General features: G+C 43.2%; 1 protein-coding gene across 2 annotated transcripts in view; it reads left to right on the top strand.

The window, feature by feature from the left end:
- Positions 1–7,881, top strand: part of TTC24 (tetratricopeptide repeat domain 24) — a 639,301-nt gene extending 631,420 nt beyond the window's left edge. Inside the window, exon 12 of one of the 2 annotated variants that reach the window (XM_069607144.1) lies at positions 5,980–7,881. In XM_069607144.1, the coding sequence (XP_069463245.1) occupies positions 5,980–6,073 (94 nt within the window). In that variant the 3' untranslated portion in view covers positions 6,074–7,881. The remainder of the gene's footprint in view (positions 1–5,979) is intronic. The other variant, XM_069607145.1, reaches the window with a different exon arrangement.
- The last annotated feature ends 17,704 nt before the right edge of the window (positions 7,882–25,585 follow it).

Raw genomic sequence — 25,585 nt, 5'->3', positions numbered from 1 at the left:
TCAGATCCTCCAGACATCTCCTCAGCCGAGCCGCAGTATCTGAGCGAGTGAGGTCCAAACAGACCAGAATCTGCATGTCATTGGCATAGGAGTGATACCTGAACCCGTGTGATAGAATGAGAAGGAGAAGAGGTCTAATGTAGATATTTAGCAAAATAGGAGAAAGTGCAGACCCCTGAAGGGCCCCGCATGATAGCAGCACAGATTTAGAGCTGAAAGGGGGAAGTGATACTGACTGGGAACGATCTGCCAGAAAAGCAGCGAACCAGTCCATAACTTGGCCAGTGTTACCAGCATCCGACAGCCGGGAGAGCAGGGTGGGGTGATCAACCGAGACGAAAGCAGCAGACTGATCTAACAGTAATACTACTCCCACCCCACCAGGCGGGCAAGATCGTCCATGACTGAATTAATGACAGATTCAGTCAAAGAACCCAGACGATGTGATGTGAAAGGGGGCCCCCATGTAGTACTGATATGTTCTAAACATTTAAAATCTATGTAGGTTTTGGTCCTTTCTCTACCAGACCCTCATGCACTGCATTGGGTCTGCTGTCTTTCTCCGGGGTCTCTGCCCACACAGCCACACACAAATGTGATACACATAGTCTGACCTCAACTACTTTAAACACACATTACTCTGAGCCCGAGGGGCACCACCAACAGAATACAGCTGAGTCCCATGCAAAATTCGGTCCAGCTGGTCTCTTGTCTCTTATGACTCCTTTGACACTTCTATACTTTTCATAGCACCTGTCGCACTATTGACAATCATGGGCTGTTGTCAGCAACCTAGCCACTCCCAGCCTGGCTACTTTGTAATGGCCATAAAAGCACATATGAATTTTACAACCCCTTCTTCACTTCTCATTCCTGTGACTACGGTCATCCAAAAGACATTCAACCCCACAGCACTTCAAGGCCATACCAATGACAGTAGGCACTATACAAATAGCATGTAACATAACATAACACAGGCATTCACAGCAGACAGATATGTATACCCCTCAGTCAAGTTAACAAGCCTGAAACTCCGTGAGAGAAAGAACACACACACTGATTAATAAGCAGTCAGCTTTATACACAAGATACTTTTAGAACTCACACTGCTCCCACTGTACAAAATAACCCACTTCAAAGTCCAACAGATATTCTCAAGAAACTCTGAGTTTCCATGCATAATATCATGTTGTCAATTTGCAGGTCTGGAAGTATTTCTACTGGTGAATGATACACACATACTAATCTTTTGAATACCAGCACAGTCTTCCTTTGCATCTGAAACAAAGTTGCAATTTTATCATGAGCAAGCACCCCTTTTATAACCAGAGGTATTAAAAAGAGCCAAAGTATTTTCAAGTATAAGACTCAAATGCTGAGGATGAAGGGGAGCTATGCCACTTGAAACAGTGCATTGCAGTAACAGAAAAGGGTAAGTGAATACCAAGATGACGGACAGGCCAGATAAAGGCTTAGTCTGGCACCCAAACCCCAGAGTAAGTTCAGCTAGGCCTATGAGGGGCAGCTAATTCCAGCCTCTCACCAGTTCTACGACACCAATGCAGACTCTCTCTGGGAGCTCAGCTCAGAAGATTGGAGCACAGCTTAATAAAAACTCAAGGCCTCAGTCTAGGAGGGTGGGTGTTCAAAACAGGAGCTGGGGACTTAGGTGGAGACATGGGCTCATTTGGAGAAGTTTGTAGGAGGGAGCAAGAGATTGAACAATAACTAGGAGATTGCTTGGGCAATACTGGAACATGGAAGCTGTAGAAGAGACCCAGGGGACCAGAAAGGGGAGCCAAAAGAGCTAGAGCAAGAGGCAAGGGGATTGAGGACAAATATGGAGAATATCAGAACATCAGGACAGAGGTAAAGGACTAGTGTTTAGAAGAAGTAAAAGAGGGAGCATATCAGGATGGGGGTGAAAGTGGGAGTGGTGTTTAAGAGGCCAAAGAGGGCAAATATCAGGATGGAGGTGGAGGAGGGAGTAATGATGAGGTGGTGAAAGTGGGAGAAAATCAGGAGGAGGGGGGCGGTGGTCTTGAAAGGCTAATCGGCAGTGACCTTCAGGAGGAGAAAGGAGGTGAACCCCAAGGGAAAGCCAAAGGTGATATCCAAGAGATGATATAGGGTTATGGTCCAGAGATGAACATAGGTGGTTATCAGGAGGGGGACTGTGAAGGACATCAGGGGGTAGGCATAGGTGTCCATCAGGAAGTAATCAGAAGTAAATATCTGGAGCTGGAAGGAGATAGATATCAGGATGGCAATAAAAGAAGAGAATTTTAGGACAAGCAAGATCAAGGGATAGCTTGCTTACTAGAGAGTGCAATTTGGGAACAGCAAGAAGTCAAAAGGTGCAAAGAAGGAGTGGCAAGTAATAAGTCCACACAGATTGCCAGGCTGCGCAAAAAGGCAAGGAAAGTGGGGTTAAGTTGTAAAGGCATCATAAAGTAGACACAGAAGACTGAATGAAGTTTGGGCTACAAACATTTATAAAAAATAGAAAGAAGGGTGGAAGAAGGCCTAACTTGCCTATGCTAAGGTGAGACTTCCCTACCTAACTGAAACTAATGATAGTCTGTGTCAGGAAGTCCAAAGCAATTGTCTGTCTGTGTCCAAAACCTATACTTGCCCTCACATCTAATTGTATAGAATATGTAGGGATCTCAGCATCAAATGAGAAGTGTTCAAAATAAGCGTTCAGAGCTTCTTCCAGCTCTTAGATGGAAAAGGGGTATCCCCCAAGGTTCAAACTGTTAGAGGAGTTCACTTCCCCATGCTTTCAAGTCATTCAATGTTTCAAAATAATAGAATTCCTTGGGATCTTCATTGTTCCAAAACATAAAGTTCAGTTCCTCAATTTCAGTTCACACGGATTGTCTTCCTTTACTCAATCACAACAATCGCAAAGTGGCTTTTCCTTAGGTGGATGTGTTGGGTCTAGGTGCAGTTGTTGAACTACATGGTCCACCCATTACAGATCACGCAACCAACATACCTTACTTGCATCTGTTTCATAAACATATTGCCATCGTTTCAGCTTCACAGCGAGGCTTGACTTAATCTCCTTTCAAGTGCCATTGAAGCTTTATTATCACTTGTTTTGTCATCATTCACTTGTAAAACCAACATATGATTCCCAGTACACTTGCCTGCTAGAAAACTCAGTTATTGTTACAGTTCTTTTGCACCATCCTTCATAAGCTTCCCAGTACACTCTCCTGTTAGGAAACTTATTCTCTGTTTCAGGTTTCTTGATTATCACACCTGGTGCCCTTTACTCAGGTTTCTCTTGCATACAGGCTTTGTTACAATTATCTTACTTTCGCACAATTATTCTTGGCTCTCGGCAATGCTTGCTTATTTAATTCTTGGCAATGTTTGCTCATTTGATACAATTAATCTTGGCAATGCTTGCTTATTTAACTCTTGGCAATGTTTGTTCATTTAACACACTTATTCTTGGCTCTTGGCAATACTCACTTTCACGGCTTCTCATTAGGTTCATTATGTTTTCATATTGGATTTCCTTATATTCAATTCAGTTATTCAAAGTTAAATGTCTTTTTCTCTAAGCTGCCGATCCACCATATCCAGGGGCCCCCTTTTCACCCAGGTGGACTCATCGGCCTTCTCACGGTCTGCTTTCCACTTTCTGCAGCTTTCTGAAAGGCCTGTCTCTGCTTGCAGTCTGCTCGCGCTCATTCCCTCAGGCATACAGCATCTTCCACGGCTTCCTCGATTCACCACTGCTTACGTCAGAGTTCCGGTAGACTGAAGTCAGCTCTGTGCTGCACTGCTTCCTCCGCTCCGCCTCAGACTGCCAACGAGCCCTTCCTGCTCGCAGCACCAGATCACGCTCTCTGTACCTCCAAGCGTCTTGGGAAGGTGCCTACTCGCCGCCACAAACTTTCCTTTGCGCTCTTCTCCAGGTTTCTTTCTGTGCCTCTTTCCAAGCCTCTCTTCTCGTCTCTCAGCTGAGCCATTTTTAAAGTTCCCGGCTCCAGGTTATTGAGTCCAACAACTAGACCACTCATGTTTCTTCTTCCAGTCTGTCTTCTGTGTTAATAGTGGCCTCCTCATCTCAGTACCTAAGTGGTGTTTGTGTATGTAGGAATCAATACAGAGAGGTTGTATGGCTCTGGTGTGTTTCTTCCTCGTCCAAGTACATAACTGATGTTCACTGGGAGATGATTAATGGAAAGGATAGGGAAGGAACTGGTTATAACCTACAAAATCCTAGGGGATATTAGTTTCATTAGAAAAGAGAAATGCGGAATACCTTGTCTCACCCAAGGGTAGCTCACCCCTGCTCCCCAAGTCTCCTTCACCCAGGTGATCCTCCATCGCATATCCACCCCCAGGGTCAGGATCCGATAGCAACAGCCTTTCCCTGGCCCCCTGGGAGGAGGATATATTGGGGAAAGATGTGAGGATGCCCTCAGATTCCTCACAGCGTGTGAACCAACAGAAGTGTTTTGGAAAGAACGAGGTAACCAAAGGAGTGAAAAAGGTTGTGCCTGAAGGGCTGAAGGAGAGAAGGAAAGAAGGCGTACAGCAATAAATAAGAGGTGGAGCAGAAAGGAGAAGGCGATGGCCGACCGGGATGAGGAATTTGTGAATAGTCTAATAAGAGAGAAGGCTTGGAAGGCAAAAGGTAGAGGGCAAGGCCTAGGATCATGAATATTCTTATCTAAGAAACAAGATCAGTAAAAGTGCCCCACTCTCTTGGCTCCCAACAGAGATGGTTAGAACTGCCATTTCTACACTTTTTGTAACCTTGATACACTATGCTGATGCCTTTTAAATGTTAACTTACATTTTTCTCTTGGATTATTTGATTAAATGTTTGTGAATTTTTTCACTTTTTGTAACCTTGATGCACTATGCTGATGCCTTTTAAATGTTAACTTACATTTTTCTCTTGGATTATTTGATTGACATGGTTAATGATTGTTAACTATTGTTTATTATATTCTGCATTTTTCATTACAAAAATGTAATAAAATTTACTTAACAAAACATACAACAATGAACTTTGATGACCCCACAACTGTGGCTCATGTCCACGTGGAAGGAGAAGAGAACTTGGCTATGAATAACATGGATGTGGAGGTTGCAAGCAACCCTAAAACCCAGGTTGGAAATGAAAAGGGGACTGATTTTGAGACAAAAGAGAAAAAGGTTCAGGTGACCATTAAACTTGAGTTCTGTCCCAGTGAGAAGAAGGGTGCTTTTAATCCTGAACCTCGAACTTGTAAATATCAGGGACAACCCTCCACAACCACATTAAATGGCATACTATGTCTAATGTCTTTAGTCAAAGATCTTCCGGGGTGAGAAGAAGCTTGTCCAAACTAAGGAGAAGCCATTCTAAACTTTTAGTTTATTTTGGACTTTTAGTTTAGTCGGTGCTTTTAGTTTCCTGTGCGCACTAGTTGATCCTAATACTTAGTTGAGCTTATGCTAACCCCGATTGTTATTTTTCCCAACCCTGTAGAATTTATTCTAATACACATGTTAAATGTATGTTTCAGATTTGTTTGCATTGATTTGATACCCATTACAGATGAGATAGCTCCGTATTGTCTTTCAAGCACTTTTCAAGATCGGCTGCTAGTACAAGCCAGCCATTTTGGGTCAACCTGCAGTATTTAGCAGGCAAATTGTCACATGTCATATGTCGGGATAAACATGTAGTTCTGACATCCTGAGATTAACTCTCCCTTATCGGAAATATTCTTCTGAGGCTTTCTCTGTTGCTGCTCCTCAAGCATGGAATGCTCTCCATCCTGCCAGTCATATTTTACCTTCTTTGTTTTCTTTCATGGAAGCTCTCAAAATTCATTTAGTTTGTCTTGCATATTCTCAGCATTGTATTTGTATTGCTGTGATTGTAGGTCATTTGTGCTTATACTGTCCTATGACGATTTGCTTTATCTATAATTACTTTTTCTCATTACTGTTTACTTCTAGGCATATTGAGGAACCACCCGTACATTTGCACATTACCAACCCACCAAAACGGGAGACAGCAAGATCTTTATCAAGAATGTGTTCCCTCATGTGATATTCAACAATGTGGAATTATGAGCAGTTATCATGTTATGGGTGTATTTTTTTTCACTTATCGGTGGAAGACACAGAAATGCCCTGAACGCTGAAATCCTCTGTACCTAACTAAGTAAGGTGTCCTGTATCCCAAAGCAAATATTGTAACAGGCAGATTTTTTAATTCCCAACATTGTTCCCTCATCAATGGTGCCCATAATGTTTTGCTTTGTTTTTAGTTTTTTTTAAAGGTGAGAACGGCAAACACGTTGTTTCTCAATTTAAAAAAAAATACTATTAGTATCCCAGTGCAACGTGCCAGGATACTAATAGCAATAAACCCCTCCGGGCGGAGGTATTACTGGGGCAGGTAATGCCCCCAGGCTAAAGTTAAATTCCTTGCTTCGCACAGGCTTCTGTCTGGCCTGGGACATTACCTGGCCTGGTAATGCCCCTGCCCGTCTGGGTTTATTGCTTAATTGTGAGTAGATAACTATTTGCTTTTTTCAGATTCTAATTAATGCTGTCTTGTATGCCCTCAAGGATTCTAACTTTCAAAAGACAATCAGATTACTTGACAACATGTATCATGTCAGGATAGGGAAATATTCAACTTATTTGGATTCCACTTTCTGAATTTTACCAGCCAGCAATATAGCCATTGAGGTTTAAGCTCTGGGTTTGTAATCAGGACACAATCATTCAAGTGAAACTATTTCCCTTGACGCATGGACATTTTGGGAAAATTACCTATCACCAGGCGCCTCTGTTTCACAATATATTGATGCATAAAAATGCGTAACCCGATCATTTGGCCGATGGTAATAGTAGCCATGTGGACCGGTATTTTTTATGTGAATACAGCTCGCTATTCAGTTTGCTGCATTGTGTATGGATTATTGGCACTATCTCAGTGGTACCTTTGATTATCTTATCCCCATTTTACGTCTGTAAGAAATGTGTAATAACATCAAATAAGGTTATCATCCTTATACAAAGCACTGTCAGACTGGCTTTATAGTTTACAGTACAATGGGCAGTGTCTATTATACATGTATGTCTTCCCTTTCTCAGACAAAAAGGAAGCTTTGAATACTCTTGCCAATTGCCATTCAGCTATTTCAACATATTGCATTGCACATAAACTCCCCTTAACAGTCAATTGTGCATAATAGCTTGGCCTGCATGACAGTTAAAAAAAACCTTGCGGCTGCACCCAGAGTCTGTCATGGTTAGCTGTAAATGTTTCATGGTCGATTTAAGAATAAGGCACTGGGCACATGCCTGCAACACTACAGGTTTGTCTCTTTTGCCAGGTGATGGTGGGTAGGTGGCAAAATAGCACACTTGTGATACCAACATTCTTTCACCAGCCCTGAAAAGCCTACCTTGAATTCAAGGTTATTTGTATTTTGAAGTGTGTCTATTTAGTGTAGCGCCACAATTTCTCAGGGATAAGGTTGGGCTTACTGCCCCTGTCATGAGTTAGATTCTTCTGTGTCTTTCCCTACTGTTTCTAAGGCATTCCCTACCGCAAAGGGAGGCAACACATCTTTGAATTTAGAAGGCAGCTTAAACATTCATGGTGCAAAAAACCTAGTACTCAAATTTCTGTCTGCCCAGAGTAGCCCCTCACAACTATGACATTTGCAGTGTGTTTCTGATAAGTTATCAAACTAATTGATTGTTATGACACTGACTAGTGCAAATATTGTGTTTGTTTCTGTAAATAGCACCTTATTGATTGAAAATACTATTTTTTTGCACTGTACAGCAAATGTTTCTATGTCTCGCTGCAAAAAGTAATTAAATATATTTTTGTTATTTGATCTTTGCATATGTTTGTTGGATCTCCCTACACTTATTTGTATTTGTTTTGTATTGATCAAGGGTGGCCTTTTGATCAGAAATGCCTTATAATAGTAGGAGCATAGGTTAGAGCAGTTCCGTGGTCTAGTGCCTTACATTCAATTGTTTATAGTATATTCTGGTCCAGTTGGTGGAATCAGAAATGAACATGTAATGGAGACAATACAAACAGACGTATCACCATTATTTACAATATGTTTACTTAGTAAGGCTACCTTTAAGGAGTTATTAGCATCATATAAAGAATATGAAAGAAAAATGGTGGGAATCTCTAATCTATAATGGTCAAAACTATTTACAACTTGTACACAAAAGGATTATGCTTTATAGTTGTTAGCAATATGTTCAAAGGCGGGGAATCATGGGGAGAGATAATGAGGGAATTAGTGCTTGTGGCACTTTAAGAGAATGTGTTTTTTGAGGATATATTTGTGTACTGGGATTGTAGATTTGTTGTAATGTTTAGAGGTAGTAGGAGGAAGTCGGGTGGACAAAGGAATGCAAGCGAGAGGGAGCAAATGGGTATTGAAGCAAAGGGAGTGTGCTGGTGAATATCAGAAAATAAAGGTAGGGCAATGGGAAGGGACAAACTTATGGATAGATTTGAAGACTAGGAGGAGGCATTTGAAGAGGTCTATGTGACACCTAAGAGCCAGCGAGCATGGAAGTTGTAAGCAGAAGCTGGAGAGGAGAAAGGGACATTATCAAGAACGCGAGTTGCAAAGTTAAGAATGATTTTTAGCCATACAGTAAGGAAGGAGGCCCATGACAAGGTTGGACCTGTAGTCTAGTCTGCTGGGTACCAGATTTGATATCAGAGTTAGGTGTGGTAGGTGAAGTGGGGGGTGAACCTTTCCAATGTTCCATAAGTTAAGCCTTGCAATAGTGACAGTGATGGGCATGACTTGTGGAAGTTTGTGTTTACTGTCAAAGATCATCTCAAAATGTGCAAACTGGTGTGAGTAGGTCATTGGAAATGATATAGGGGAAGTGAGGTGTAGTAATTAAGCATGAGACAACCTAGTGACATCCAATAGCATACAGCAGAGAGACCATGAGAAATGGGATACAAATGAGAAATAAATATGGATGTCATCAGCAAAAAGTTGTCCGGAGAATATTAGCTTTCTAAGAGCCAAGGGTATAGAGGGTGTAAAGAGTAGTAGACAATGCTTTTACTAGATAGCAGTAGGGTTGAGTATGAGTGTGTTCCGTGAGATAAAGGATGAATTGTCTGATAAGTAGGAAGTGATCCAGCCAACTGGAGAATCCTAGATGCCACGGTTGCAGAGGTCAGGAAGGGGAGAGGGGTGAACAACTTTGTCTTAGACTGCTAACAGATCAAGAAGATGAGAAACAAGGCAAGTTTCTAATTACGAGGAAGCTGGAGATGTGGGTCTGTGCATTTTACGTGATGTGATGATTGAGGAAGCCAGATTGAAGGAGGTTACAGAGGAGGTTTATCTCTACTTCTGTGGAGAATGGGCTGATTACCGTGCATTCCAGAATCTTGGAATAGTATGGCTAAAGGGAGGCAGGCTGGTTGGTCGCAAACCTATTGTAATCAGCAGAGAACCTTTTGAGGGTCGTAACACAATAGCTATTTTTAAGCAGGCAGGGGTGGTACTAGTGGGAAGAGAGAGGAGGTGGCAGCAGATTCCTACTTACTCTCCTTTACTCCCATAGGTAAGCTCCCTCTCAGGATACAGCAAGGGATGACGATAACTGTCTTTCTAATATTAATCTAACTATAAACCTGAGGAAGATGAAAATAATGGTCCTTGCGGGTGATAAAAAGAAGAGGGCCTCATATGGGCGTTGCATCGAAAGTATGAAATTGGAAGTTATAAATGAATATAAATATCACAGAATGTAGTGCAACCATTGACTTTCTTGACAAGAGCATGCCAGATATTTAAGGAATAGGCCATGACGATTGTGCACAACCCTCTAGGTCTAAATGTCAAATTTTGTGATGAGGTCTGGATGCCATTAATCAGTTATAGAAGATACAAATTGTACCCATCATTACGAAAATATGCCATCATCAAGGTACTAGAGAAACTGAATGAAATTGAGGGACTTTCCTGGAATTAGCTGGAAATTCACAAACACAATATTAATCTGCAGTTGGGTCTGACACCTACTGGCTCAAGACAAGGATGCAAATACCTATCAATAAATCATAACTTTATTCATGCAAAGTCACTTCATATAAATTAATTGTGCCAGAGGAACTTGTTTTAAACAAAAGATATGGTGATCAAGATTTTTATTGAGTCCAGCAAGATTGGATGAAATGTAGGCAATATTGTGAAGTTGTTGAAAGTTTTCAGCATAACCTTTGCGTCACCATTTGTACCAATACGTATCGAATAATGACCCCATGCCACCCCTAAAAATGTCCTATCTGCTAGATCAAATATGGCAAAAAAAAGAGACATTGGGCCTCATTACGCGGTAGGAGGTAGCCATGGTGCTATTAGCACCATGGCTACCCCCTTACCGCATTCCGGCTCCGGGTTCCCGAAATAGGGACTTACCGGGTCATTCCAACCTTGGAGGACCCGGTAAGTCCCCATTCCGGGAACCATTCCCCATTCCCATTCAAGCCCCCATAGGGCCCAATGGGAATGGGGATGGAGCTAATAACGATACTGCTATTTGCGGTACCGTCATTAGCTCTGAGGTCCCATAACGGGTCCCGTTCTTAACACCTGGTCAGACCAGGCGTTAAGGACGGGACCCGCTGAGGGACCTCGTAGTAGGGTGGAAAGGGATTACCGGCACCAGTGACCTTACCGGTGCCGGTAATCCCTTACCTCCTACCGTGTAATAAGGCCCATTGACTTCTGTGAGCAGCTTCAATTCAGCAACTACATCCTAGTCATCATCTGTGAAAACTCCTGCTTTTCCGTGTTAAGAACAGTCTTCTCCACCAGAATAATGTCAAGTTAGACAACAGACTGCCTTACAACAGTGGTGAGTTCAAAAGATTTGTCAACTACCCGGGGTTCATACACCAGAAATGTTATTTTACTGTGACCCTAAGCGAATAGGATGGCTAAGTGCTAATTGGTAATAAGAACAATTGTCTGAGTTAAGCTAACCCAGACGTCTGGAAGGACATTCAGTGAATGTATCACATAAGATTCGCTGTCTGTTTGGTTTCACTTTCTAATTTGTCAGTATTCAGTTTTAAACATTCATACTACACAAAATGTTTTCTGGTCTTCAAATCGTTTTTCATAAATGTGAAGCTTTAATTCTTGTAGACATAGGCATTTTCGTGGTGTCCAATGCATTTCAGTCTTGTAGACCATATTCAGGGACCAATTTCTGTATTCCTGTCTCTTCTACATGCGCTTCATGTGCAGTCTATGGCGCTGATGGGCTGTACTTTAGTTTACGTTGTAGACTAATGTTGCTCAATGGTAACCTTGTGGTTACAAGTTGTGCTTCTATTGCAGCTGCCTCTTTCTGTTGACCTAAGTTCTCTTGTGTGGCTCCATTCTCTGGAAAACAAGATCTATCTGTGCTAATTGGTCACATAATCACCAGGAAAAAAGAAAGAACAAAACAAACATTAATACATGATAATGTGCTAGATGAACAATTAACATGGTCAACATTCTGTTATGGGTAGAGATCGTTTAGACATATCTTCTTTTCTAGTTATCTTGATCGCACATTGAATTTAAGTACACATGCTTAAAAACACCACAAGTGAACAGTTTTGTAAGCTGCAATGCTTTCACATTTGCACCTACTTAGATCTCCATTGCTCTGTTCTGGCTGCGCCCAATTCCATTACTAACTTCTTTTGGACCATCTGTACATGCAATTTGCTACAACATGCTTAACCACTGCCCTAATTTTTAGCACTTTAGTAATCCTAAACATGCCTTAAACAAACTTTGATATAGCTACCTACATCAATGCTAATATATATTGAGAAAAAAACGCATGACTATTTCAATGGCACTCTAGGCATGTGTTATTCCTTAAGGTTTTTCTAGACCAGTTGAGCACTTGTTCAGTATTCACAAAGCTTGGTCTATGCAGGGCCAATAATCTGTTAAGGGTATGCCAAGGTGATGAGTGGAAAACCGCTTTCAAAACCCGTTGTGGTTTATATGAATAACTGGTTATGCCTTTCAAGCTTTGTAACGCCCCGGCTACCTTTCAGTATTTTATGCACAATATATTCAGGGACATACTGCATCAGTTCATTATCGCATATCTCGATGATATTTTGATATTTTCCTACTTTTTGGAACAACACAAAATACACATTAAACGTGTTGTACAATGGTTATGGGACAATGCACTCTTTGCTAAAGCTGAGAAGTGCCTTTTCCATGCATCAGAGTCCCTTGGTTTCAATCTGATGTCTGGTGGCATTTGCATGAGTGAAGCAAAAATCAAAGCTGTGACCGATTGGCCGCCACCAGATGGAGGAGGCTAGGGAGAAGAGTCCCAAGTACCTCATACCAAAATAAATATAGAATATTCATTTTGGTGTCTGATGTGAGTGAGCCACTGGGAAGATTAAGGCGAGCTACCAGGGGCTCGCGATCGACGGGTTGGAGACCATGGCCCTAAAAAATGTGATATCAATTTTATATAAATATGATAAGAACCCCAAAAGATTTGCAATAAATAGATATATGCCTATGGGCGGTTATGATATGATATGATAAGGCATTTATAACGCGCCTATACACAAGTGTTTCAAGGCGCGATGAGGCAAGGGAGGGGGAACAGAGGAAGACAGAGACAACAATCTTACTAGGCCTGGTGACATTGAGATCGCGCAAGTGCAGGGGGAAGGGGAAACGTGCAAGGGGGAGGGGGCAGTGCAGTACATGAGAGCGACAGTAAAAATGAATAGAATAAATAAAAGCAATAAGTAACAAGTGCGGCCAGCTGGTGGCAAGTGAAAGGGTAAGCGCTGAAATCAGGTGTCAAGTGCTGGTAGGGGACTAGTAGGGATACAAAAAAAACAGTCCCCAAGTGTGGGGGTTGCCAGGAAGCAGTGCAGGTGTGCAACTAACGGGGGAGGGCACCTGGGCCCGAGATCAGAGGATGGCCAGGTGACCAGTGCAGTTTCAGCCAGGAGTTCAGCAGGGGAGAGGAGGAGAGAAAGCAGAAGCAAAGAGGAAGGTTTTGAGGTGCTTCCGGAACCGGAGAAGGTTCTCCTCAAGTTTCAAGGCATCAGGGAGGCTGTTCCAGAGGGAGGCCCCAGCCGAAGAAAGAGATCTACCACCAACTTGTTGCTTGGAGAAGCGACTGACCCTGAGGGAGTTGGAGGCGGGTGAGCGAAGGGCTCGAGAAGAAAGATATTTAGGAAGAGAGAGTTGAAGGTATTGAGGTCCCAGGTCCCAGAATGCTTTGTGGACAATGCAAAGGGTTTTGAACTGAATCCTCTCAGCCACTGGGAGCCAGTGTAGATATTTCAGTCCTGGAGAGATACGATCGCTGGACTTGAGGCCAAGGACAAGTCTCGCAGTCCTGTTCTGGATGAGTTGCAGAGGGCGGAGAATAGAAGCAGGCAGATTTAGAAAGGTTCTAAAGCTATGTCGCTATTAGGGATGGAGTCTCACAATACAATATATAGCTGTTATTGTAGGCCTTGAAAACACATGCACTCTTTTGACATCTCAGGGCTAGCCAATGTCTTGTAAAGGGAACTGGTATTATGAACAGCTAATGTTACGATGAGAAGAAAACAGTTCCCGGCAGCTCCAGCGATCCTGATAATAGTTATTTACCATAGTGCCTTAGGAGAAGATACAACAGTTCTGATGCAATGGATGTCTCATTGGCTTTGATGGTGGACTGTGAAGATCAGGAGCTCAGTGAGAACATGCCTACACTTTCTCTGAGCAGTCAGCCACTTCTCATCGCCACTGTCATGGGGCGGTCTGTTGGAGATTTCATTGAAAACACTCAGGGGAGTGCAACAAAAGATATTGCTAACTTGCAAATGACTGGTGCTGACACTGTTGTTCTCGGGCAGCCCTTGGGCTTAAAGCCTGTGCTATCATGTTTATATATGCAACATAGCGAAATGGAGTCTGAAGTCAGTGGATACGAGTCCATGATTATGCAGGATGAGGGAGTTGAGGTGGGGGAGAGTGACCCCGATCCCCAGAACTTTTGGGGAATAGAAAAGGCCATAGAGCATCGATATCTGACATCGTGCCATCTGGTGGGTATATTTTTTAAGCGATCGTTTGCAGGATTTTGGGGGGGGTGACACCAAACTCAGAGTTAAATCCAGGCATGTCTGTTTTTGTCTACAACCGCTAGCTGATAAAAAGGATAGCAATGAGGAGAGCCAAGCTGTAGCAGACACTTTCAATATTTCTTCTGTTTGCTGCTCAAATCAAATTGAAAACCTGTGGAATCTCAATAATAGACTGTGTAAGGAATGTATCTTGATAATGGAGACCGATGGTGCTAAAGACAATGCGGTCACAACAGTTGTAACCTGGGCTGATATCCTAGCCATTCAGGGCTTTGCAGCCATAGTGGTGAAAACGTGTTTAAAACAACACTTTCACAAATGGTAAGCTGGGCATTAAATTGATGACCCACAGCAGGAGGCATATTAATGTTTGGAATAAATCGTTACATAAAATATGCTACATGTTGAGCCCTAAATGTCTTGTAAAAATGATGCATCTAATACAGCCATCAACCCAGCTAAGGGTTGGCAAAGGGGCGGAACAGTGCATGTCTAAAATGTTTGGGGCTATACAAGTGGCCTATAGCCCCTCTTGAAAATGAAATTGTTTAGTCAGGGGTGTCCACTGTGTGTTAGAAGTATAATTGAGGTTCTAAAATGGCCGCCGAGTACTGAGGACGTGTGCAAGCAAAGCTTGTCCCAAAAATATATAATATCAGCACAACACGCAGCTTTTTCACTTGCTGTTCCCTCGTCTATACAATCAAGACGTAGCATTTCAGGATTTTGCGTGCCTCCCGACATGACTTGGCAGATTAAGGTCTGAAATTTGCCAGAGGAGAAGGCGCTACACAGATACGCCACGCCTGACATGCAATAAGAGGAGGGCGATTGCCGCACTTTCTGCTGCGATGTAAAAAGGATCATCTACGACTAATGATCTGTACAGAACACCTGAAGCAGAGTTTCAGGATCAGGAAGGCTTGCCCAGCAAAACTCCCCCCCAACACTCCCCCGAGACCTTTGTGGAAGTTGTGTGAAACCCGGAATGCAGGGAAGGGGAATCTAATGCTATCGCCTGGGCGAACCAGAGACTCAAGCTATGACAGTAACTTTTCATTACACAATATTGAGGGAACAAATGCTTTGTTGTATATAAAGCTCATGCGGTGCACAGCTAGTGACCTGAGGATTTCTACCTAGTGCTGAGGGTCCCCGATTGGTGAGGAACAGTCAGTGTATTATACCATGGGACAAATTCTGCCACTGGGAGCGGATTAACACGATGGGAGCTAACACTGTGGCGCATGGTACTTTTTACATCACAGTGAGGCTGCTTTATGGGCTTACTGCAGTTTTTCTGACAATCACCGGTGGGAATCTTGGGCGAAGCATAGCTACATATGGTTGGGTGATACTGGAGACAGCTGTAATAAAACAATCAGGATATATCGGAGGCAACTGCAGTGAATAAACAAAATACACATGTACTATAGGACATGAGACCCACTTGCAGAAACACAGCACCAGAATAAAGCGACAAGGAACTGTATTGGGTACGACGCGATTATTACTCCACGTGGCCTCTGCAACCATTAGCACCTACATGATAGATACTGGTGAAGACACTTAATGACGTTTAGCAAGGGTTTGTGCTGAAACACAGAGTAAGAGGAATAAAACATAAAGCTCTTCTGCTACCGGTTAATTGCCATCATGAATAGGCGAGACACATGTAAACGAGTTGGAGAGTACATCAAAGCCTATGAGTCCTCACCTGGCAAATAAGTAAGTCCCCAGTACTTCTAACAGCATTATTATAGAGTAGTGGGAGCTCAACCCATATAGAAGTATGTATTAAAAGCCTAATCTGCAAGTTGGGCCGATTGTTTCTACGAAGACCACGGAGCATGCGGAGGCAGTATTATTTTGGGTAGTAATATACTGGCTGATTCAGAAACACGTTCAACTTTAAAGCAAGGACTAAGACTCTTTATTTTGCAGTGCAACTAGAATACCTTTTGGCACCTGGTCTTGTTGTATACCTGTATAGTTACCGCCACAAATTTTCCACACCGACCAGGGGGGGGACCCGCAAGTGGTAAGCATTCTATGCCGGGAACAAGGAAGAAAGTGGGTTTGGGCAGGACGGTCAACGTCTCAAGCAACTAAAGATAGTCCATTACAGGATATTTGGCCCAGAACCTCTAGGCCCAGCAACCAGATACTCCTATTCGCACTAGTGCCATTTCAGCAGAAATGGCAGGAGCCAAGGAAAATTTTGTAAAGAGTGTTCAGGACTTTCAAAGTTAATTTACGTTGACATTTCAAACACAGTTTACAGCTTTTACATCAGAGATCAAGCTAATGCTTACAGACTTCAGGAAAGACTTGACAGATGTGGGAGAACACACTGAGGCAAACAAACGTGTTATACAAGAATTGACCCAGGAAAATAGGCAATAAGAGGAATTGATGGAACACCTTGCGAGATCAACTCATAACTTAGAGTTACAATGCAAAGATTTAGAGAATAGGTCTTGCAGGTCAAATATCCGAGTCAGAAATCTCCCGGAATCAGTTGGCGACCCAGACTTAAAAGAAGCAATAAGGTCCATCTTCAAGGAACTACTGGGTGCGCAAGATGATGAGAAGATATCATTAGATCGAGCTCACAGAGTAGGCCCAAAGAGATCTGATCCGGGAATGTGCCTCAAGGATGTGTTGGCAGCATGTGGGTATTACCCGCAAAAATAACAAATACTGAGGGTAGCCAGACAAACGGAACCTATTACATACAACGGTTCAAATATCCAACTATTTCAGGATCTTTCCCCTCACACTTCAGAAGCGCAGAGAAATGCAAATAGTGGTTAAAATTCTACAATCTAGAAAGATAAAATACAGATGGACATTCCCATTCAGCATTTTAATTCACTCTAGACAGGAGACAACACAGAATTACCTCTCGAGAAGAAGGCATGGAACTGTTAAAAATTGAAGAAGATGTTAGTGATACTGCTCAGACTCATCACTTGCAATCGGTTCGCCCCACATCTGTGAAATCACTTGAAGGGTTGGGGTGGGGTTACAGGCAGTGAATACAGCAAAGGAGCAAAATGGGACTACGGGAGTCCTCGCCTTAGAGGCATGCAATATACGCCTAAAAAGTGATATCAATCAAGAGACTGGACAGAAACTACTAAATCATTCTGCCAAGAGTTCTATGAAGTGATAAGACTGGGACAAGCTACTCCAAATTGGAATCTGTGGTGTGGAGGTGAAGAGGGTTTTATGATACCCTATGGGAATCCCTGGAAGAAATAGCGATCCAAGGTGGAGATGCTGTGGTCGAAGTTACTTTAGGTACAAAGGGTCGCACCTGGGCAAGGGGAGAGGGGTAAAGGAAGGGCTTTGGGGCTGAAAGTTGTTAAAGTTAGTGGGGGTGGGCTCAGAGTTTGGGGAAAGGGGAAGGGAAAAACTGCACATGTTTGAGGAAACAAGTATGGGTCTGTAACGCTCACCTGATTCCCACGGAGGCGCTGGTCTTGGCAGGAAGGTGTCTGTGACTCGAAAAGTGATGTGCAGGACTCGATTGGCTTCTGGGGTCGAACCTCTTCTCACTGTGTGTCGAACTCGTAGGGTGAGGTTTCTGCAGGTGAAAGAATATGGGGGTTAATGGTCTGGGTTGTTTAATGTCCCTCTTCCTCTCTCTCCCTAGCTTCTCCGTAGAGCCCCCCAGGTCAACGTGCTCATCTTAGATAGGTGAATTCTGGGCTCTCCATCTGCGTCTGGTGCAGGCTGCTGTTGCCAGTTCCTTCACTGGTGAAACATAGGCCTCTTTTCAAGCTTAGCAAAAAGGTTATGTTGACGCAATCTCTCGAGAACCTTTTTAACGTGTCTCTGATGTTCCTCTTCAGATGATGAATAGACAAGGATGTCATCAATGTAGACAACAACACACACATCTATGAGTTCTCTAAGGACATCGTTCATAAAATACTGGAAAGTGGCAGGAGCGTTACAAAGTCCAAAGGGCATCACTTGATATTCGAATAGCCCATACTTGGTGCGGAAGGCCGTCTTCCATTCATCGCCTTCTTTTATTCGTACCAAGTGGTAGGCTCCTCTGAGATCCAACTTTGTATATATACATGCTTCTTTGACTTGGTCCAGGAGTTCAGGGATCAAAGGTAACGGGTATCTGTTTTTAACGGTGATTTGATTCAGGGCACTGTAATCTATACAAGTCCTAAGGTCTCCTTCCTTTTTCGGAACGAAGAACAAAGCCGATGAAGCTGGAGATTTAGAAGGACGGATAAACCCGTTAGCTAGGTATTGGTCCAGATATTGTCTGAGGTGAAGATTCTCTGGCTCAGTGAGGGCATAAATCCTACTGCAAGGAGGAGTTGTTCCGGGTATCAGATCTATTTGACAGTCGTAAGACCTATGAGGAGGCAGGGTGTTAGCTTGATCCTTCCGAAAGACATCTTGGAATGCCTGGTATTCGGGAGGTAATGTGGGAACCTCAAAAGAGATTGCCGCCACTGAAACTTCAGGCCGAGGATAACAAGTGGTAAAACATTCCGGAAACTGAACCGTCTTTGCTCGCCAGTCGATCAGAGGATTGTGCTTCTCTAACCAAGGGATTCCCAGAATGATCTGGAACTGAGGGGCCTTGATCACATCGAACACGATTTTCTCCCGGTGTCCATCTTGGCTCACTAGCGTCACTTCTTGGGTGGCGTGCGTTACTGGTCCGGAGGCTATCTCCGTGCCATCCACTGTAGTAATGACGTCTTTTACTGCCTTAGGGACAAGGGGTAGATTCATCCTTGATGCCATTTCACGGTCCACATAATTGCCGATTGCTCCGCTGTCGATGTAAGCTTCAATTGCATGCAAACGATCCGGACGTGCAGGACTAATGAGGACCATGGGCACCACGAAATGCGAGGTCACGGGACAGATCTTAACGCTCGGCAAGAGGACCTCTACACTTGCCGGGCTAGGTCGTTTCCCTGCTCAGAACTTGTGGTACCGGTATCTGCGGCTCCTACAGCCTTCTTAGCTGGTTTCACTGGACAGTCTCGAAGAAAGTGCCCTGAGTTCCCGCAATAGAGGCATAATTGCAGCTGTCTTCTTCTTTCCCGCTCCTTTTGGGTTAAAGGACCTTTCATGCCCCCTATTTGCATGGGTTCCACAGTGTCAGCTCCCTTAGTAGAAGTCTGTGGTTTAGAAAACACTTGGGTATCAAATTTAGAACGATCAGCCTTCCTGTTCTGTAATCTGTGGTCCAATTGGACAACTAAATCAATATAGTCTGAACATTCTTGTGGAGGGTTCACAACTTGAGCTAACACATCCTTGAGCTCTCCACGCAGGCCTCTGTAGAAAAGCGTTATTCTCTTATCCTCGGGCCATTGAGTTTCCACTATGAGTCTGTTGAATGAGGCTATATAGGTCAAGAGGTCTTGATTACCCTGTCGTAATGAAAGAAGTTCATTGTCCAAGGCCTGTCCTTGTGCATGTCTTGCAAACAGTTTCTCCATGCTGGACTGGAAGCCCTGGAAATTATGTAAAACCGGATCATCCTGGGTGACTAAAGGGATCGACCAATCTGCGGCGCTGCCACTGAGATAAGAAAGCACGAAAGCCACTTTGGTCTGGTCTGTTGGGAATGCAGCTGGTCGACATAAGAAATGTAAGCGGCACTGGTTGATGAACACTGCAAATTTCTTTGGGTCACCAGAAAAGCGTTCGGGCGGAGCCAAGGGCACATTACCGGGTAGATTGATTTGCACTGGATTTGAAGATGATGCAGAAGGATAGCTTCCTCCTGGAGCGGGCAGAGGTGTCTGTCCTGCCTGCGTTTGTAGCAATTGCCTAGCAAGGTCCTCTGTTCGCTCCTTGGAAATTATCAGTTCTCTTCTTAGAGAGCTTGTTTCCTGACGAGCTGCATGTACTTCTGCTCTTAATTCCCCGAGCAACTGGGCTAAGTGATCAGTGTCTGAGGTTTCCATTGCGCCTGGGTAGGAGTTTTGCGGTGGCTTCGCGTTCTGTAACGCTCACCTGATTCCCACGGAGGCGCTGGTCTTGGCAGGAAGGTATCTGTGACTCGAAAAGTGATGTGCAGGACTCGATTGGCTTCTGGGGTCGAACCTCTTCGCACTGTGTGTCGAACTCGTAGGGTGAGGTTTCTGCAGGTGAAAGAATATGGGGGTTAACGGTCTGGGTTGTTTAATGTCCCTCTTCCTCTCTCTCCCTAGCTTCTCCGTAGAGCCCCCCAGGTCAACGTGCTCACCTTAGATAGGTGAATGCTGGGCTCTCCATCTGCGTCTGGTGCAGGGTGCTATTGCCAGTTCCTTCACTGGTGAAACATAGGCCTCTTGGACTCAGAGGATCGTTACCGTCGTTAACTGCACGAGCGGTGAGTTTCCAGACACCTTTTTAGTCTTTATAGTCTTTAGGTGCGAGGCACGTTAATATTAAACAGGACTCGTATAATGCTTTTCCCCCTTTTGTCTTGCAGGACTTTTGAGATGGAAAATGGAGTGCAGAGCCTGGAAATGCGTGAGTAAATGCAAGTGCTCTAACTGTCTTTTCCCTTGCAGCTTAGTTCGTGCTTGAAGAGACGCCAGAGTATTTGCAGGCGTTCTATTGCGACGAGCGCGACGGGCGTAAGTAAATACCTGTCTAATGTCTCTTCTTTTGTCTTTCAGAAGTTGGGTTGCAGCGCCGGAGTCCGCGGAATGCCCGTAAGTAAATACAATGCTTTTGTCTCCGCAGGCGGCGATGCAGCGTGAAGAAATCCGGAATTCACGGAGTGCCGGTAAGTAATGATAATGCTTTTGTCTTCACAGGCGGAGGTGCAGCGGGAGGAAATGACCGCAGCCGATGGATCAGATGAGTAAGCACTGCGAGTTAAGGCTGCCTTGCTAACCTGCTGTTTGTTGTCTTTGCAGGTGCTGCTGTTGACTGGATACAGGAATGGTAAGTATGATTCTTGCAGATTTCAGGATCGAAAGAAGAAAGGCTGGAACAGACTCGGTGAGCGTTCTGCTGCAGATGCAGAATAACGCGAAGCACGTTTCGTCTATCGGGTGTGGTTTAAATAGCCTTGGAGTGATGAGGCGTCTTCCTCCACGGCCCCGCCTAGGTAAGAAAAGAGTTCCAGTTCCAGAAGCCTTCCAGTGCTGAATCCAGGGAGTGGAGCTTGCCCCACCCAGGTAAGAAAGTAGTTCCTGTTCACAGAGGCCTTCTAAGTGGCTGGTAAGTAAGCAGCATGGTCTGCTGCAGGTAAGTCCACCCAAGCATCTGCACACATATTATGAGCCCGGCGCTTCCAGTGCCGGGACCGATGATTCTGATGAGCCTGGTGCCACCGGCGCCAGGACAAGGTCCAAAAGGTCCCAGTGGGGACGGGCTAGTGCCTAGGATTAGGGTTAGGGGCCTGCTTCCAAGGACGTTGGGCTGGTCCTGGCTCCTTGGAAGCAGTGATCATGACAGGGTCAAGGTAAATGAGATGGGCAAGGTTTACATATTTGATATTTAAAAACTAAGGTATTCAAGTGCATATCTCTTAATGTTCAGGGGTTAAATACCCTAGTAAAACGTAAAAAATTAGAGGGATTTTTAACACGGCATCGGCCCGATATATTACCCTTACAGGAAACTCATATAAGAGAGCAGGATAAAGTTAGATTCCATATACAACAGTATCCCACAATAATTCCAGCTAATGCACTGAAGAAAGAAAACGGCTGGCGTGTTAATTGCAATTAGGAAGGGGGTAAAATTGAAAATAAACAAAATTAAGGCAGATGGGGAAGGTCGCTGCCTTTTCATAGTAGCTGAATTAGAGTCAACAATGATAGCCCTGGTATCGGTTTACACCCCCAAATGCTGGTCAGGATAGGTTTTTGAGGAAGATATTGGTGGAATTGGAAATGTTCATGCTTGGGAGACGGCTAATGTTCAGGGATTTTAACTTGGCCTGGGACACACGTAGGGACAGAAGCGTGAGAACTCAGTTTGGTCACCTCCCTTCCTCATGAGGGTTACGAGTTAAGGTAGAACAAATAGCGATCGCCGATGTGTGGTTCACAATGCAAGGAACAGAGAAAGGTTATACACATTATTCCCATGTTCACAAATAATTTTTGTGCATTGATTACATTTGGGCATTTGTCAAACTGCTGGGCAGCATTATAAAAATAGAGATTCTTAAGATTGTGCTGTCAGACCACACACCCTTAGAACTGGAGTTTTTTCATTCAAGACCAGCCCCAGGGTAATGGTCGTGGATGTGCCCATCGGCTCTTTTTCGAGACTCAGTATTGAGGGAAAAATTAGGTGGCAAGATTGTGGAATTTTTTGAGTTAAATGATTTAGGCGAGATAGCAATGAATACACTATGGGATGCATTTAAGGCTAGGTTCTGAGGGATACATATCTCAGAAGAGGCCCATAAACATAAACAATGTATGGCCATTGAGGCGGAACTTGAGAGAGAACTGAAGAATATAATTAAGAAAATGGAACCGGATGGCGGGCTGGCAATTAAAAATGCATATAGAAACGTAAGAGGAAGACTACAGCTTATGCAAACCTCAAAAGTGGAAAAAGGTCTTTTATATTCGAAACAAAAATATTACTACTCCACATTATATCAATCAGATGATCCCGACAGTACAGCTCAATATACATATATATGTTCTGTTAAGCTTTGAACAATCACAGCCCTGTAATGTGAATGTTTGGAACAAGAAGTCACTATTTAAAAAATATTGCAGGTAATTAGAAATCTCCCCTTGAATAAGCACTATTGAAAAAATATTGCAGGTAATTAGAAATCTCCCCTTGAATAAGGACCCTGGCCCGGACGGATATTCTGCCTTGTTCTACAAAACATATCAATCGATACTGGCCCCAAAACTAGTAAAATTATTTAATTTGTTTCAAGAAACTGGATATATAACGCCCTCTATGGAGGAAACTAAAATGATCCTTCTTCCAAAACCGAATAAGGATCCTACATTATGCAGGTCATACAGACCCATTGGCTTGATTAACCTTGACACAAAAATGTATACGAAAATTCTCGTCAAAAGAGTGGTAGATATTTTACCATCATTGATTCATCCGGATCAATCTGGGTTTATTAAACACTGACAAACCCATGATAACATTAGAAGGGCTTGTCATTTGATCGAAAAAACAAGCAAGAAGCGACAGCCAGCGCTCTTCTTATAATTAGACGCAGAGAAAGCGTTTGATAGGGTGGAATGGTCTTTCTTGTTTAAAACCCTAGAGACTATGGGATTTGGTTCTAATTTTGTAAATATGGATCACAAGATTAGATTATCAAATAATGGCCAGATATCTACCCCGATCACATTAGACTGTGAAACAAAGCATAGATGTCCTCTTTCCCCTCTTCTGTATGCAATATATCTGGAACCCTTTTTAGCTAGAATCAGACAATCAGACCAAATTAAAGGTATACAATTTGAGTCAGAACATCATAGAATAATGGCATACGCCGACGATATGTTGGTCACAGTTACAGAACCAGTTGAATGTTTGATTGGGGTTACACAGGAATCGGCAGAATTTGGTAAGGTGGCGGTTCTAAAAAAAAATATCTGAAATCTTGAATGTATCCCTCACACCTCCCCAAGTAGCTCAGGTGTCTATGAACACTAAATTTGCATGGGCAAAAGATAAAATTAGATTAGGAGTGTACCTAACCAATTTGCTACAATCAATATATAAAGTAAACGTCCGCCCTATTCTTTTAGAACTCTGACGGTTATTGACACAGTGGGGCCTGTTAACAATCTCTTGGTCGGGGCGGATACATGCCATGAAAATGTCAATATAATCCAAGGTACTATATTTGTTTCCGTCCCTCCCAATACTTGTACCGCAAAAACAAATTCGGGAGCTGCAAAGTATGATATCGACATTTATTCGGAACAATAAAACCACACGTCTAGCAATGAAAACTCTAATGATGCGACAAACAAGGGGGTCTTGGAACTTCCCAATTTTATAAAATATTACCAACCAGCACACCTAAGGGTGCTGAGAGAATGGTTTTCTTTATCAACTGAAAAAATGTGAGAGAGAATGAAGAAAGCAATATGTGGCCCGCATATCGCGGATCTGCTCCGGCTTCCTAAACATGATCCCCCAAAAAACATGCATGCCAGCCAAGTTACAAATGTGGTTGAAAAAATGTGAGATGGAGCAGTTAGTCAGTACAAAATTACAACATACCCTTCCCCCTTCTCCCCTACATTTAATAACAAGCAACTTAAACCTGGTTTGGAAAAGGGATCCTTTCCTACATTGAAAGATAAGCATTGCAATAAAACCAGAGACATGTTTCAGGGCACAGAATTTGTTTTGTTTGAACAACGTAAGAAGGAGTTGGGGTTAAAGGAATCAGACAGTTATCAATATTTTCATGTACGACATTGACTGTTGCCACCCCCTCCTCCGAATAGAGCAGCGGCCCTTAGATCATTAACGGCATTTGAGAAATGTTTTATCTCAAATCCAGGTGAGAAAACCCTTATATCTAATATTTATCGCCCATTACAAGAGGAGTTTCGAGAAGGGAGTCTGAAATATGTTCAGAAATAGCAACAGATACCAGGAAAATCGATAACTACAGAAGAATGGCAATTGCTGTGGAAGGATATTCCAAAATTAACATGTTCCCTACAGATTAGAGAATCATGGTATAAGGCTATGTTACAATGGCACTATACCCAACACAGGTTATGTAAAATTATATGAATTAGCTCTGATAACTGTTGGAGGGAATCTAATGGGGAATGGGGCTGGATACATACTTGGTTATAATGTCCTAAATTGGCTGGTTATTAGGGAGCCATTAATAAGCACATGCAAATTATATCTGGTAAACGGTTACAGGTTCATACAAAGGACATTTAGATGTGAATTGCCACTTCTGAGGTGGAAGCCTTAGTGGTAATTGCACAGCACTGGAAAGGCAAAGATCCTCCACATATTCATGATTGGTTTGGGAAGATATGGAACTTTGTTGCTCTGGAGTGGTTGACTTACACTGTCCAGGGATCGCAACAGCCTTTTCGAAAAAATGGGCACTGCAATTCCTGCAAGATGTCTATAATGTTGCACTATGCCCACACAAACTGCAGATTTTGGGCATTGCATAGACTTTGATCGTCGATGGACATCATATGAATGCGGTTGGGGAGGGACTTGTGAGGGAATTGTGGGTTAAGGGGTGGGTAAGAGGGGAGAGGTTGTTGTTTAGGTTTATAACATTTTGAAATGCCAATAAAAAATACATTTAGAAAAAGTACAATTGAGAAAACAGTTTGCAAGTGGGGGGGATAAAGTATATTTACGCCATTACAACAAAGAAATGTGCATGGTTCACCGTAAACTGACCTATGAAGATTGAGAATG

Source organism: Ambystoma mexicanum, chromosome 1p (assembly GCF_040938575.1).
Source record: "Ambystoma mexicanum isolate Mex_15411 chromosome 1p, UKY_AmexF1_1, whole genome shotgun sequence".
Lineage (NCBI taxonomy): Eukaryota > Metazoa > Chordata > Amphibia > Caudata > Ambystomatidae > Ambystoma > Ambystoma mexicanum.
This window is presented reverse-complemented; position numbering and strand designations above follow the sequence as displayed.